The 16,091-nt window shown below is 37.6% G+C and overlaps 1 protein-coding gene across 2 annotated transcripts in view; it reads right to left on the bottom strand.

Moving 5' to 3' along the window:
- The window catches only part of LOC115438539 (diacylglycerol kinase delta), a 292,835-nt gene that overhangs the window by 107,764 nt on the left and 168,980 nt on the right, over positions 1-16,091 (bottom strand). For both annotated transcript variants that reach the window (XM_030162205.1, XM_030162204.1), the window contains exons 6-7: positions 8,896-9,002; positions 8,544-8,669 (exon numbers count right to left, since the gene is read on the bottom strand). In XM_030162205.1, coding sequence (XP_030018065.1) covers positions 8,544-8,669; positions 8,896-9,002 — 233 coding nt within the window. The remainder of the gene's footprint in view (positions 1-8,543; positions 8,670-8,895; positions 9,003-16,091) is intronic.

Below are 16,091 nucleotides of genomic sequence, written 5' to 3' on the forward strand. Positions count from 1 at the left end.
TAGAGCTAAATAACCTGTTACAGCTGAAACATTATTAACCATTGCAGTACTTACCCATGGAAGGACTAGAACTACAATATTTACTTGGTTAAATCCAGGCAGGTTTTTTTTGTACTGTTTATTTAACCCTTAAGAGTCACAGATTGATTAGGGAGAATTGAATTTCACAAAATCACTCATAAAATACTTGAAATCACCTATAAAAGCCTGGCTACGTCTGACCATAGGAATGAAGCCATTATGCTAAGCTAGGCTAGGCTAAGCTAACGGAAGGGCTGCGAGAACAAGGCAATCGGTGCACTGCAGTGCAAACTGATTTGCCACTTATCGAACTCATTAGTGCATGACAAAAGAATTAATAAAAAACAAGTGGTAAACTATTCCTTCAGGGTTTTCCAGGATGGTAGATCCCATCAGAATAGCCCACTGGAACGGTTTGTTAAGACTAGACTGCATTGCATATTCTTCCACCAGCGCAGAATGAGTGCATCATCGCAACAAGACAAGACAACGAGCATGCGCAGAATGGCAGGAATAAAGTCCAAACAGAATAAAGGGTTTACATGTTCGAGGAATAATTTAGTTCGGAATAAAAAGTGGATTAAACCAGTGACTTTATTCAGATTTAAATTTAATCCGAACTATTCTTTTTCAGCTGGAATAAGATGTTTACATGGGCATCTTAAATAGGATCTAACGTTTAATCAGATTAAACCAGGAATAAAAATTGTCATGTAAACACACGGAATATGTCTGTCTCTCTGTGTTTAATTCTCAACACAGGATCCAATAGATTTTACATCAAGAGTTTTTTTTGCTGTGCACATTATATTAAACTTCTATCAACTGTTTCTTTGGACAAACCACCATAACTTTTAATACCTAATGAAACCAAAGTTTAATGCAAATGTGAAGTCTGGATTGAGCACCGTTCGTGGACTTGCTCCCCAAACCCTGGCGTCCTCGTGTTGCTGGAGGCGGTCGGACCATCAGGTCAGACTCGGCAACCCTGAATCTGACAGGAATTCATCAACTGCCTGCGTTTCTCATTTCAACCTGCCCTTCCCGTTCTCTTTCCCTCAGGGATATCTGCTGCCATTTTAAGTGCCATCCTATTACTCTGATGACTCGGGTGAACTTTACAGAACCTTGAGTTTTTTGAGGGGCAGGAGTCAAGAAGACCCATAAAAAAAAAAAAAGAAAAAAAAAAAGAAAAAAAACTTTGAAGGGAAGGGCCAAAAAGTACACTTAAAGTTAGTTTGCAAATTATAAAACAAGTAGAGGTGCAGGTAAACAAAAGAAGGAATTTAACCTTATACAGTCTACTCTCGTTATACCGCCAACTTCCGTTCACGGCCAAATTGGCGGTATAGCGAAAATGGTGTTACAACGGGTTGCGTCCATAATGTGCATGTCTTTACTATATGATGTCTATGCTGCCTCCGTTAACCTGTTCTAATTGCGTTTCTAAATAAATCTTGATTCTGTTATGTTGTAAGGGATCATTTAAAGTGGGGAAACATTTTAAGCATTATTATACCGTGTCGGGAAATGACACCCCATCATCTTGAGGCTTTGGCTTAATCCCACGTCCTCTTCCCGACATCCTGACCTACTGAGTGTTCTGCGATAAATGAACGGTGGCCGTTCCGTAGACCTACTCGTAGCTTGTCGCGATCAGCGTCTGGCGCGTTTGTTTCAGTGCATTGTTAAAATTTATGTGTACTCGATGGCAATCACGCTGGCGGTATAACGGTCGGGAAATCAATGGTATAAGTGTTGTTTGTGCATGGAACTGGGCTGGCGGATGGCGATAGGCGGAAATGGCGGTAGCTAATGGAATAATGCATTGGGGATTTTTGTGCAATGGTTTTGGTCGGCGGTGAGCGAAAATGGCGGTATAACGGTGGGCGGTTTAACGAGAGTAGACTGTATTCAGTATACACTCGGTGTGTATCGACGTATACTGATGTATTTACTGTTTATGCAAATACTTAGAGTCACTGTGTATATCCAACCACTCACTGTATTTTAGTATTATTCACGGTTCTATAGGAGTTTTTCATATTTACCTATGCATTTTCTTTTAATACATTACATCGTAGGAGTCTCCTTTAAATGTCACTGTGCTCTGTACGATGACAAATAAAGGTAATTTTTCATATATTCTGTTAATAGGAAGTTAAAAGATAGACTGTTGTGTGGATAAGGGTGGGATTAAATAAATTATACTTACTACAATAGAGGGTATGCAAAATGACGTCACCGCTAGTGGAAGTCACTGCGGTTATGCCCACTGAGTGGCAAAAAGAGGGAAATGAGTAGCAGCGTTGGCTTCAATACTGTCTAAATTTAGGAACAATATTTAATACAAAAATGGGGAAGAGCTCATGTGCGATTGATTGTATGAACAGGTTTGAAAAGCAGTCGGAGCTATCGTTTTACAGGCCCCGAAAGACAAAGAAAAGAGAAGTAGATGGATCCACAAATCCAGGAAACCAAACCTAGATCTGTGGATCCTGTTTCGTGTCAGGTAACATTAATTTATGCTGTATTTTTGAGTAAAATCAGACCTTAAATTACGTATTGTTTTGGCTAACGTTCCTTCTTAGTAAAGCTCTTGGTTTCATGATCAGATCTTTCATGGTTTTTGTCTTCATGACTTCAAATGAAAACATCTTAAACCTAAGGAGAACTTGTCACAAAACTGAGCGTCTTTGGAAAGCAACCCAGTTGGAAGTACACAGGTTACATCTTAAAGATCTCATAACCTCATTAAATAAAATGATTAAGGAGGCAAGATCCAGCTACTTCCACAAACTTATAGCCACAAACAAGAAAAACCCCAAAGTAATCTTTGACACAATCCAGTCCATTGTGTCCCCTGCTGTCCCTGCTGCCCCCGTGCTCTGTAAAGCTGACAGCAATGACTTCCTAAACTTCTTCACAGACAAGATCAGGGATATTAAACACAATATCCCACCACCCTCTGGCCGTCTGACCCGAGCTGATCCCCCTCTGCAAACCTGGTCCTCTTTCGACCCTGTGACACTGGAGGACATCTCAGTACTTTTATCCAAAACGAAACCCTCCTCCAACTCTGCAGACATCCTCCCCCATAAGCTCCTTGTCGGTGTCTTTGACACTATTGGACCATGGGTCACAAAGCTTTTTAACCTGTCGCTCTCAACTGGTTTGTTTCCCAGCTCCTTTAAACAGGCCATCATAGAACCTAAACTAAAGAAAACCACACTGGACCCCACAGACTTCAAAAGCTACAGGCCCATTTTAAAGCTCCCCCTATTGGCCAAAATCCTTGAGAAAGCAGTGTCTAAACAACTTACAGCTTTTCTGGAGACACACCAGATCTATGACACTTTTCAGTCTGGGTTTAGACAACGCCACTCAACAGAAACCGCACTATTAAAAGTGTCTAGTGACATCCTGATGGCGGCTGACTCCGGGAAATCCACGGTCTTGGTCCTGCTAGATCTCTCCTCGGCCTTTGACACAGTGGACCATACCATAATGATTGAGAGACTGAGGGACCTGGTAGGGATGTCAGGTCCTGTGCTAGACTGGTTCTCCTCTTACCTGACCGGCAGAAGCTTCACTGTGTCAATAAACAACTTCCAATCTGACTCAGTGGATCTACTGTGTGGTGTGCCCCAAGGCTCTGTCCTGGGACCAGTGCTATTCTTACTCTATGTCCTCCCACTTGGCCACATTATCCAACAGTATAGTGATGTCTCCTATCATTTATTCGCGGATGACATCCAGATATACTGCTCCTTTAACTCCTCTGAGCCCCACAAACTGAGTTCCTTAATCAACTGCTTGTCAGAGCTGAAGCAGTGGCTAAATGATAACAGCCTCCAGCTGAACTCCAGCAAAACTGAGACCCTCATCATTGCCCCGGATAGTGCAATCCCAGGGATCAAACATCACCTTGGAGACCTGAGTTCCTCGGTAAAGACCAAACTGAGGAATCTGGGTGTCATCTTTGACCAGGACATGTCTTTAGAATTCTACTCCAAACACCTAGTCAAAAACTGTTTCTTCCAACTACGCAACATCTCCAAACTCAGGTCTATGGTGTCCATAAATGAGCTCGAGATGATCGTTCACGCTTTTGTGTCTTCTCGCTTAGACTACTGCAACAGCCTGTTTACATGCTTAAACAAGAAGGAGCTGGTCTGTCTACAGTTTGTCCAGAACTCTGCTGCCAGGCTCCTGACCCGCACAAACAGGAGAACCCACATCACTCCCATCCTTAAAACTCTCCACTGGCTCCCTGTTCTATATCGTCTTCATTTCAAAATTCTTGTGCTAACTTTCCGGGCTCTACATGGCCAGGCCCCTGCATACATTGCTTCCCTGATCCAGTCCTACAGCTCGACTCGCAGCTTGAGGTCTTCAGGACAGCACCTGCTGATGGTTCCACGCACCTGTTTTAGCACACGCGGTGACAGGTCTTTTAAAGCTGTGGCACCACGTCTATGGAATGACCTGCCTCTACACCTACGGTCCATGGACTCTGCAGAGAGCTTTAAGAAACACCTCAAAACCCTCCTGTTCAAAAAGGCTTTTTAGTCTCCCACCTGACCCAGGACCACCACAGACTGATTACACTCTATGTATTCATCATAAAGTACTCCATGTGTCGTCCCCCCCCCCCCCCAGTCTCTCTATATCTCTATCGCTCTCTCTTTTCTCCTCCTTTACTCTCTCTCTCTCTCTTTAACCCCAACTGGTCAAGGCAGACAGCCATCCTTCAGGAGTCTGGGTCTGCTCGAGGTTTCTGCCCGTTAAAGGGAAGTTTTTCCTCGCTACTGTCACCAATCACAAGTGTTTGCTCCTGAAGGATTCTGTTGGGTCTCTGTAAACTTATTCTGATTTGAATTGATAAAGCACTTTGTGACTCTGTCTGTGAAAAGTGCTCTATAAATAAAATTTACTTACTTACTTACTTACTTGATCTGAACTAGACTCAGTAAATCTCCTCAGTCCCAGTAGATCATGCATATATTCACTGGGGTCAGTCCACGGTCTACTGTAAATGCACTTTGGATCAGCTGGTTCTGGGCCCTAGTTTTGGACCCTGGTTGACAGTCATGATGAAACCATGTATATTTGTTTCAGGTAAAAATAGCGCTGATCCCCTCCACCCTGGATGTCCGGATACTCCATTTGTGTCCACATGTCAGTGTTCATGGACCACTTGTTCTTTGGTAGCTCGTATGGATCCATGTCCAGTCCAATTGTCCTTCATTTAATTTCATATTTCACATTTTCCCGGTCTGGCTGTGTTTACTGCTATACTCCGTCATGTTGAGCAGGTTGGTTTTTGCCACTCAGTCTGACGTAGAGGGGCGTGGCCTGGGGGGGGGGGGGGTGACGTATGTGCATACCCTCTATACTTACTATACTGCCACAATAATACTAGCAAATTAGGCTACTGGTATTATTATTATTATTATTATTATTATTATTATTATATATTTTTGCATCACTACAACAATTACTATTTCCCCCCTCTCTCTTTCACACTTTCATTCCCACTCTCCTCTTCGCCTTTTCCCTATCGCCCCTAACCCAAGCTATATTGTTGAGTTGCTATTTACATTTATGATCTTTTTCATTGTAATATGATGTTGTCATTGTTGTTGTTTGTCATAACTCTGTTGATGTTGTTGTTTTTTATTTTTTTTATTTTTTATTTTCCCTTTGTTTACATGTTGTTGTTGTTTTTCTGTCCACATTGTCTTGTTAACTATCACTAATAAAAAAAAGTTATACTTCCTCCCACTCCTTTTCGAATATGCAAATGAAGTCATACTTTGTTTTCATTATGTATAGGTTTTTGTTTTTTCTTTGTTTGTTTTGTTTTCTTATAATCTGTTTCATTTATAAGGACTAAGTAGGATTACTTTGTTTTGTTGCATATTCAAACTAAACTAAACTAAACTAAATTAAACTAAACTAAGATTACACCCTGTATTCTCCAGCTTTTATGACAAAAGCGTCACGTCCATCTTATCTGTGATTGGTTTATTCTGCGCCTGTTAGTCCTGCCTTCATATTTGGATTCAAGCCCCGTGATTCCAGATGGGTTTCTCATTGAGAAAGGAGGATGGGTGGCCAGGCTAGCTTTTTATTGCCCATAAAATGCAAGTTAAATTCAGGGAAAAAAAGCACTAATCAGTTATTATTTTGTGCTTTCCTTGTAAATTTTAGACTAAATAAATCAAATCTTGTATTATATTTTACTGACTCCTGCTGCATATTAAAAAAAAAAACTTGGATGAAACTTATATATACATAAATAAAGATTCACTTATGCCGCGCTTCCATTACGTGGAACCGGCTCGACTCGACTCGACTCGGGTACCAGGTCCTATTCCTGGCAACCGTTTCCATTACAGGATACTACCAACTTTAGAGTGCCTGGTTGTCATAGCGATGCAGCACGTTACTTCCGTGCCGTCTGCTCAGAGAGTTGCTGATAAATTTGCTTGTTTCGTGTTGTCTCGTCAAGCTCGTGCTGAATTTTTACATATGAACCTCTTCGACAAACCATGGTGTAGTTTTGCGGGGTGTCATCATGTGGATTAACCTACCGCTATATTTACTGTCAATTTCCGCATCTGTTTTTTGTAAAACGGCGGGTCACAGAGACGACTCTCTGACCAATCAGTGGTCTGCAGTGTTTACACGTCACGTTTTAGTATCTGTTCCCCAGTCCTGGAACCTCGGTGGAGGGGATACCAAAAAAACTAGTACCAAGTACCAGATTCCAGGCCCTTTTTCGTAATGGAAACGCAAAAAGGCCAAGTCGAGTCGAGCCGAGCCGAGCCGAGCCGATACCACATAGTGGAAACGCGGCAAAATATCAGTGGTTCCCAACCTTTTTTGACTCGTGACCCCACTTTAACATCACAAATTTCTGGCGACCCCAGACATTCAAAACAGAGACTTTTTTTTTTTTGCTAAAATTAATTTGTTTTTGATCATGCAGCTTTGCTATACTAAGCTGCAAATAAACATTAATTTTACAGTTAAGTTTAACAGTTGCAGTAGTAGTACATCCACTGTTAATACTTGTATTTGTAGTAGTAGTATTAACATTTATGGACATTTGTTCTAGTTATTGGTAGTTATACTAACACCAGCTGTTGTAGTTTTTAACAGTTCTAGTTCAGTTTGCTGTGCATCCATGTGTCTTCCCCTATTTCCTCCCTTCTCCCCCAATCTCTCTCTCTCTCTCTCTCTTTTTCTCTTCCTTTACCCTCTCTGTTTAACTCAGTGGTTCCCAACCTTTTTTGGCTCGTGACCCCATTTTAACATCACAAATTTCTGGTGACCCCAGACATTCAAAATGGAGAGGTTTTTTTTTTTTTTTTGGGGGGTAAAATTAATTTGTTTTTGATTCTGTAATAATTTGCTATACTATAGTCGCTTTTCCATTGGACGTCTGCGCAAAACTTTACCGATATTCACTAAATGTCAAAAAAACAGAAGTGCGTAATGTCGGTTTTTCCATTAAATCACAAATGCTATGATTTGCTTATTTATTATCGCGAGATGACATGGAAGTCATTCCATAAACATGGCGACGAATGTAAATACGGTGTTGATGTACAGATATATTCATTATTATTATATATTACCCCTTTATCTTGTACTAAATTAAAAAATTATTGGGTTTCCTGGTGTGTCCACATATACCGCGACATGTTTCTTCTTCTTCTTCTTCGTCTGTCAACATCCGCTTTTTTTAATTCACCTGACTCTAGTTGTGAAAAAAGGTCTTTCCATTGCAGTTTTGAGTGATATACCATTTGCACTACACCTGAAATACCACCTCTTGCCAGCGCAAAAATTTTTAATGAAAAAAATCAGACTTCTGGCAAAATTGTTGTTTTTCCATTAGATAAATTTTTAATGCACAAGTTATTTTTGTGCAATTTGAGGGTCAATGGAAAAGCGACTTATGTTGCAAATTAATTTTAGATGACATTTAGTCTATATAATGTATATTATTCTGGACGGAGGCAGAAAATCCAGGTGTAGATTACTGCACAAAGTGAGCATTTTTTTTCCCTTGGTCAGGATATGTACAGTCAGTCCAGCTTGTATTTACAAGGCTGACAATTAATACTGAACAAACAAGAACTCAAATTATGAATTATGAAAGAGCTGCAGCATCTGAAACTGACCACAATGAACATTTGACAGATAAACAGAACTACAGTGCTGCAGTTTCATCTTCGCAGTTTGTCATGTCTTTTATGGATTGGGATTGTCTCTGTCAACTCACCACATATTTTTTGAGTAAGTTTTTTATTTTTATTTTTATCAATTACTAGAAATTCAGGCGACCCCATTTGAATTCCAGGCGACCCCATGTAGGGTCCAGACCCCAAGGTTGAAAAACACTGACTTATATTGAAATGTGTCAGATCTGATCTGATAATATCTCTCTGCCTGGCAGTGACGGAGATCAGACGTGACAGACTTTTTGACAACTTCGCTCGACTTACGATGGCTTTGCACCAGAGGCAGCGCCAGTCCTGCAGCCGCCGCACACTGCCACAGTTCTTGTCACACACCACACACTTTGCACTGACTGGCAGGTTGCCTTCCAGCCACTGGTGGGGCATGGAAACCTGAAAAAATGCAGAAGAAAACCTCTCTAAATATATGCGACAACAACTGTCCTCAAAACAGGATTATTTCTTTCATAGTAAAAGAAATCGTAGAAAAGTATCAATATACAAAGACTCATGGAAGCTACAATAATGATCTTCTTTGTTGCTTAACTTGTCAATGAAAACATAAATTGCAGTTTCATGATTCTTTCAGCGTAACAGAACCAGACTTAGCGTTGCTCACCCCCTCCTCGTCCTCTATGATGTCATTTCCTATGGAGGCCAGCGTGGTCCATTTACAGTTGTTAGTAGAGCGAACCGCACAGCGTTTATGTGCCTTGAACTTACAGACTGGAAAAAAAAGACACACAAAAAATAAATAAATAAAAATCAGACCGGTTAAGACAATGCTTTGTGACATTTGTGATATGTTGGGTTAATCTTACGAGCCATCTCTGTAATAAAATCAATGCTGCTTCGGGAAAAGGTTATTCATGCATTTATCGTTTCTAAAATAGACTGATGTTATTCTCTTATTTTGTGAAAGTAGTCATAGTAATCTTTTTTTTTTTATATTCTCTGACCTGTTGTCCTGTTTGTGTCTTTTGACGTCATGTTTTCAGTTTTATCTATATCTGTAGTTATATTACATTCCTACTTAGGTTTTCTGTTAAAACACTTTATAAACTGAGCATTGTAAAGAGGAGTTGATAATATTATTCATTTTGTTGTTGTTGTTTCTTGTTGTTGTGGATTTTTTTTCTCTTTTTTTTGTGTTCAACCCTCCGGTATCCGGGTGTGCTTTTTAAGCACACTTTGCACTTCATGTTAAAAAACTTCATATTATTTTTCGCAATTTAAAAAAGGTTAGAATTCAAAAGTTGTTCATTTGTGCATGATCTTTAAAATTCTGGCCACCAGTTAAAAATCTGCACAATGTAAACAAAAGAAAATTACAAGACTAGCATCTGTCTCCCAAGTGTGCCTATAACGCACTATTTCCTCCATTTGATATGTATGATTAGGGCTGACCTTGATTTACAAAAATAAAATCAAATTAGAGCAGAAAAATAAATCAATATATGATATTTAATAGTTTGATTTCTAGGTGTGCATTTTTGGCACACTTGGTAACAGATGCTAGTATTTTTGAATATTTGACCTGGCGCCAAAAATAATAATAATAATTGTAAATATTTTAATAAGGTTTTTCCCAGGATTATCATAGATTTTCCCAGGATTATCTCTGGACCTGCTGCGGTGGTCATGCCTCTCTCCTGCCTTCATCATCATCACTCACTTAACCACAACTGCCTCCATGTGTCTCCCCCTACTCCCCCCTTCTCCCCCTCTCCCCCAGTCTCTATCTCTATCGCTCTCTCTTTTTCTCTTTCTTTACTCTCTCTCTTTAACCCCAACTGGTCCAGGCAGACGGACATCCTCATGGAGTCTGGGTCTGCTCCAGGTTTCTGCTGTTAAAGGGAAATTTTTCCTTCCACTGTCACCAGTCACAAGTGTTTGCTCCTGGAGGATTCTGTTGGGTTTCTGTAAATTGGCTTAGAGTCTGGTTTTGACCAACTCTATATATAAAGTGTCATGAGAAAACTTTTTTGTTGTGATCTGGCGCTATATAAATAAAATTTGATTGATCGAGTGATTTAATTGGTTTTCCTCTGTAAGTTGGAAAAAAGCGTCTGCCAAATGCATAAACATAAACATAAATTAGCCAATGTTGGAGTTAATCATTGACATATGCCAGGCTGCAAAAATCAAATAATATGTGATCCACTTTTTATGTAGTACATTGTAAAAAAATATATATTTTTTTGTTTTTTCCATCCAAAAAAAATGGTTTGTTTACAATACAAACACGGCATTTAAAGGGTTAAAAAATGTGACAGTTATTGAGTATTTGGTATTTGTATTCACGGCTCAAGTTGATGAAATTAAAAAAAGTGTAAAAGAATTAAAAACAAACTGTATGAAAATTTTTTTTGACATTATTCCACAAGTGTGCCAAAAAGGCACACTTGGTCCTTAGTAAGGGCCTTGCTGGACGGGATACTGGAGGGTTAATAGGTCTGTTGGTTTGTTGTATAATTTGTTTGTTTTTGTTTTTGTTTTGTAGTGTGTCTGTGGTTCCTTATGTCTAAGTACATGTTTATGTAAATGTATAATTTAAAATAAAATGAAAAAAAATTCATTCATTCATTCATTCATTCATTATCTGAACCTGCTTTATCCTCACTAGGGTCACTTGGAGCCTATCCCAGCTACTTATGGGGGAAGGTGGGGTACACCCTGGACATTTCGCCAGTTCATCGCAGGGCTGACATTAAAATTAAAAATGAAAAAAATAAAACTAGAAGCACTCGGAGAGCGCAGACCTCCGCCAAGGCTGATCAGTGGCCCCCCCCATGGGACCCCCACCCCCGATCACCACCAAAATTTAATAATTTCTTCCTTATCCCATTTCCAACAAACCCTGAAAATTTCATCAAAATCTGTCCATAACTTTTTGAGTTATGTTGCACACTAACGGACAGACAAACAAACAGACAAACAAACCCTGGCAAAAACATAACCTCCTTGGCGGAGGTAATAAAACACACTTTGCAAACTCTGATTTCTAAAATGTGTTAAAGCTATTATTAGCGTCAACACATATGAATGAGAGCTGCTTATCTACACTGAGTAAAAATATAAACACACCATGTGACACCTGAACTTGAATAGGTGTTGCATAATATATTCAATCACACTCAGTTTATTCTGTTGATCAGTGTAGTACAGATTACTGTCCGTTAGAACCTGATAGTGGCGTGTGGCATTCAGGGACATTCATGTTGAAAGAAATCACAGCTCCATATCTCATGTGTCCACCACTGGCTTCCCATAGAGCAGGGGTGTCAAACTCATTTTAGTTCAGTTCCACATTCAGCGCAATTTGATCTCGAGTGGGCTGAACCAGTAAAATAATAACAGTGAAAAAAGTAAAAGTAGAAAAGCACTAGGAGAGTACAGACCTCCACCAAGGCAGATCAGTGCCCCCCCCGATCAGCGCCAAAAATTAATCATTTGTTCTTTGTGCCAGTATCAACATTTGCTGAAATTTTCAACCAAATCTGTCCATAACTTTTTGAGTTATCTTGCACATGGACAGACAGACAGACAGACCAACCTCCTTGGCAGAAGTAATTCTATCATGACTTCAACTTCAATTGTCTTAAGAAAAACAAGTGCAATTTTAACAATATTATGCCTCGGTTTATCAGTTTATCGTTTACACATGTGCGTTACAATCACACGAAACATTTAGTAACAGGCAGAATATTGGTAAAATTGCATTTACTTTTCTTAAGACATTTCTGTTTGTTCATATTTGTTCAGGTTTATTCACATTTTTTGTAAAAGTATAGTTTGGTAATGTAAGCATTTCCATGTAATTTTACTTTTTTACACCGAAAAAACAAAGAGAAAATTTGGGGTTGTCATTATTTATAAGTTATTATGATAATATTTTACTGGTTCTGACCAACTTGAAATCTAATTGGACTGTATGTGTCTGTATGTGGAACCTGAATTAAAATGATTTTGACATCACTGATTGTTAATTTCTTCAGTGTAATTTTTGCATTTCACAAATTCATCCCGCGGGCCAGATTTGGACCCCGGGCTGCACGTTTGACACCTGTGCCGTAGAGCAACACATCGTCTTTTCATCAAGTTGATAACATTGTCAATTGTGCCTTGAGGACTGTTCTTCCACTCCTTCTTGAGATCCACACGGAGTAATGGGACATTATCTGGAACCATTCCTGCATGATTTGCGACATTTGTGGCATGGTGACATCTGAGGATATGTGACATGTCGAGGTGTCCTTTTATTGTCCCCACTATAAGGAGGGCCTGAATACTGTTAACACTGTTTGAGCAGCGTCTGGACCAGGGATGCAAATTATCCATGAATCCATTAATTATTAGTTGGTTGACCTTATCGATGGATTAAGGATTAATTGATAAGTGGTGATTTTCCTGAGAAAATTTGTCTTTTTATACGGTCTATAACACAGGTGTCAAACATGCAGCCCGGGGGCCAAATCCGGCCCGCCAAAGGGTCCAGTCCGGCCCTGGGGATGAATTTGTGAAATGAAAAAATTACACTGAAGATATAAAACATTTTAGTTCAGGTTCCACATACAGACCAATTTAATCTCAAGTGGGTTGGATCAGTCAAATACTATCATAATAACCAAGTTCAATTTTTTCTCTTTGTAAATGTAAACATTTTCAGGTCCTTTTACTGTATTTACACTAAAACAAACTAACATTTCACAAAAATACAAATAACCTGAACAAATATAAACATTTTGAAATGTCTAAAGTGTAATTTTAACAATATTTATGCCTGTTATTAAATGGTTTGTGTATTTGTGGATCCACTGTGATCTGTAAGTTGTAATTTACACGTTTAAATGATAAACAGACATAATATTGTTAGAATTACACTTAGTTTTCTTAAGAAACTTCAGTTTGTTCATGTTATTCACGTTGTTTTAAAGGAGAGTTGGTAGATGGAAATATTTTCATCATATAATTTTACTTTTTTCGCTCTAAAACATAGAAGAAAGTTTGGAGTTGACATTATTTATATTATAATATGTTATTATTTCACTGGTCTGGCCCACTTCAGATCAAATTTTGCTTAATGTGGCCCCTGAACTAAAATGAGTTTGACACCCCTGGTGTATAAGAATAAAACTTAACTATTGTTTTTATACTTCATGAAAAAAGCGTGCCATATTCCTTAAGGATTGATTTATTGGACCATTGGATACAGTACAGGCAATGACATTTATGGAGTAGGACTAAGGAAATTCAACAGAGAAATTCAATAAGATAAATGGATCTGAAGAGGGGCAGTTTACAAGAAATGGGCATTTCTAAGTTTGCATCACTGACATGCCGTGGAAAATGGCAATTAACTGACAATTAAGAATTTAATCGAGCAAATTCTTATCAACAATTAATTGATAGTTGATTAATTGTTTACATCCCTAGTCTGGACATGCACCTGTGTTGTGGGTGGAATCACTAGACCACTGAGCAAGTGCTCACCCGCAAAGATGGACACAAAATTTGTTTATAAGTCAAGAGAATTAACCATCTTTTACAATTATAAGACATCCATGAGCTCATTTTGGGCTGCGTGTCTCAAGTTCCACAAATACTGTACATCAGGAGTGTCAAACTCATTTTAGTTCAGGGGCCATATTCAGCTAAATTTGATCTGCAGTGGGCCGAACTAGTAAAATAATAACATAAACGCCTATAAATAATGACAACTCCAAATTTTTGTCTTTGTTTAAGTGTAAAAAAAAACATTAAATTATGAAAATACTTACTTATAAACTATCCAAAAAAAAAAAAAAAAAAACCCTGAAAAAATTGAAATTTAAATTAAAAAACGTAAGAAAATTTTGTGCAATTCTAACAATATTATTCCTCAACTTATTATTTCTCCATGTGCATTATGGCTCAGATCTACAAAGACACTAAACACTGAGTAATTTAATTTTCTTTAGACATTTCAGGTTATTCACATTTTAGTGTTACAGGATAGTTTGTAAATGTAAATATTTTCATAATTTAATATTTTTGCACTAAAACAAAGAAAAAAAAATAAGTTGTTAATTCTAGATTTTTTTGGCTTAATTCAAGATTTTTTTTTACTTAATTGAAGATTTTTTTTGGCTTAATTCTAGATTTTTTTTTGGCTTAATTAAAGATTTTTTTGGCTTAATTCAAGATTTTTTGCTAAATTTGAGATTTTTTTTTGGCTGAATTGAAGATTTTTTTTTACTTAATTAAAGCTGTTTTTACTTAATTGAAGATTTTTTTTAGCTTAATTCAAGATTTTTTTTACTTAATTGAAGATTTTTTTTGGCTTAATTCTAGATTTTTTTTTAACTTAATTGAAGATTTTTTTTTGCTTAATTCTAGATTTTTTTTTTGGCTTAATTGAAGATTTTTTTTGGCTTAATTGAAGATTTTTTGCTAAATTTGAAAATTTTTTTGGCTTAATTGAAGATTTTTTTGGCTTAATTAAAGATGTTTTTACTTAATTGAAGATTTTTTTTTTTTTTTGGCTTAATTCAAGATTTTTTACTTAATTGAAGATTTTTTTTGGCTTAATTCTAGATTTTTTTTGGCTTAATTGAAGATTTCTTTGACTTAATTGAAGATTTTTTTTTTCTTAATTCAATTCAAGACTGGAATTTTTGCACTTGGCAAACACATCCCAGGGGCCGAACTGGACCCTTTGGTGGGCTGCATTTGGCCCCCGGGCCGCATGTTTGACACCCCTGCTGTACATGGTGCGTTTATATTTTTGCTCAGTATATACGTATATGTGAATTTACACCCTACAGTACTGTGTAAAAGTCCTAGTCCATCATTAGGTTTATTGGTTTAATAAAGTCATAACAACCACACATGCATTTCTCAGTCTCTGTATTAGAATAAAACCTGGATTTATATATAGGTGTATATAGTGTGAACTCCCTTTGCACTTAACATGTCTTTCATCCTTTTGTTTAGACAATTTGAGATTTTTTTTGCATTCATTACCTCTGCCAAAGAACAGTGGAGCTTATGTTTTCATCTGTGTTTGTTTCTTTGTTTGTTTGTTTTTTAGCAAGATAAGTCAAAAAGTTATGGACGGATTTTGATGAATTTTTTAGGAAATGTTGATACTGGCACAAGGAACAAATGATTACTGATCTCCCTTGTCTGTGGTTTTTAGTTTTCTAATGTTTTATCCCAGGTTCGTTCAACATGTCAGATGTTTCTGTTTGTGCTGCGTCTTGTTATGGGGTCAGAGGTCACGGTAAATAGTAACTTTTACCATTAGAACCCATTTAGTTTGGATTTCTCGTGTGTCTTTTAAGGCTGTGCACATATTCTCTATATTTTCTTATATCTGAAGAAAAGAGAATGAGAAATAAATACATTGGTCAACAACAAATTTATTAAGTTTTTTGAGCTAATTTAGGATCATTTTGGTGTGCTGAATCCAAAAATCACATTAATTTTGCTCAATCAGGTCAACTTTCTGAACTATGCTACATATTGGCTTTTTAACATTTTTGCTTACATTTATGGGCATTTTCACATCATATGATACAAAATTCTTTCATATTTCTTGCAATAAACAAGTTCTGAAGATTTTACTTTTGCCAATTTATGATTAATGTTTTTTTTTAATATTACAGGTGAATGAAATGGCTTCGACTAGAAGATCTTGCAAAAATAAGCCTGACGTATTCTGCTACATCTGCGGTGAATACACCATTGTACCTAACAGGAATCAAGTCACAAGTTTCATAAAGTGTGCTTACAAATCTTATTTTGGTATTAAACTTGGTGACCAAGATAAAG

This window comes from Sphaeramia orbicularis, chromosome 18 (genome assembly GCF_902148855.1).
Source record: "Sphaeramia orbicularis chromosome 18, fSphaOr1.1, whole genome shotgun sequence".
NCBI classification, from domain to species: domain Eukaryota; kingdom Metazoa; phylum Chordata; class Actinopteri; order Kurtiformes; family Apogonidae; genus Sphaeramia; species Sphaeramia orbicularis.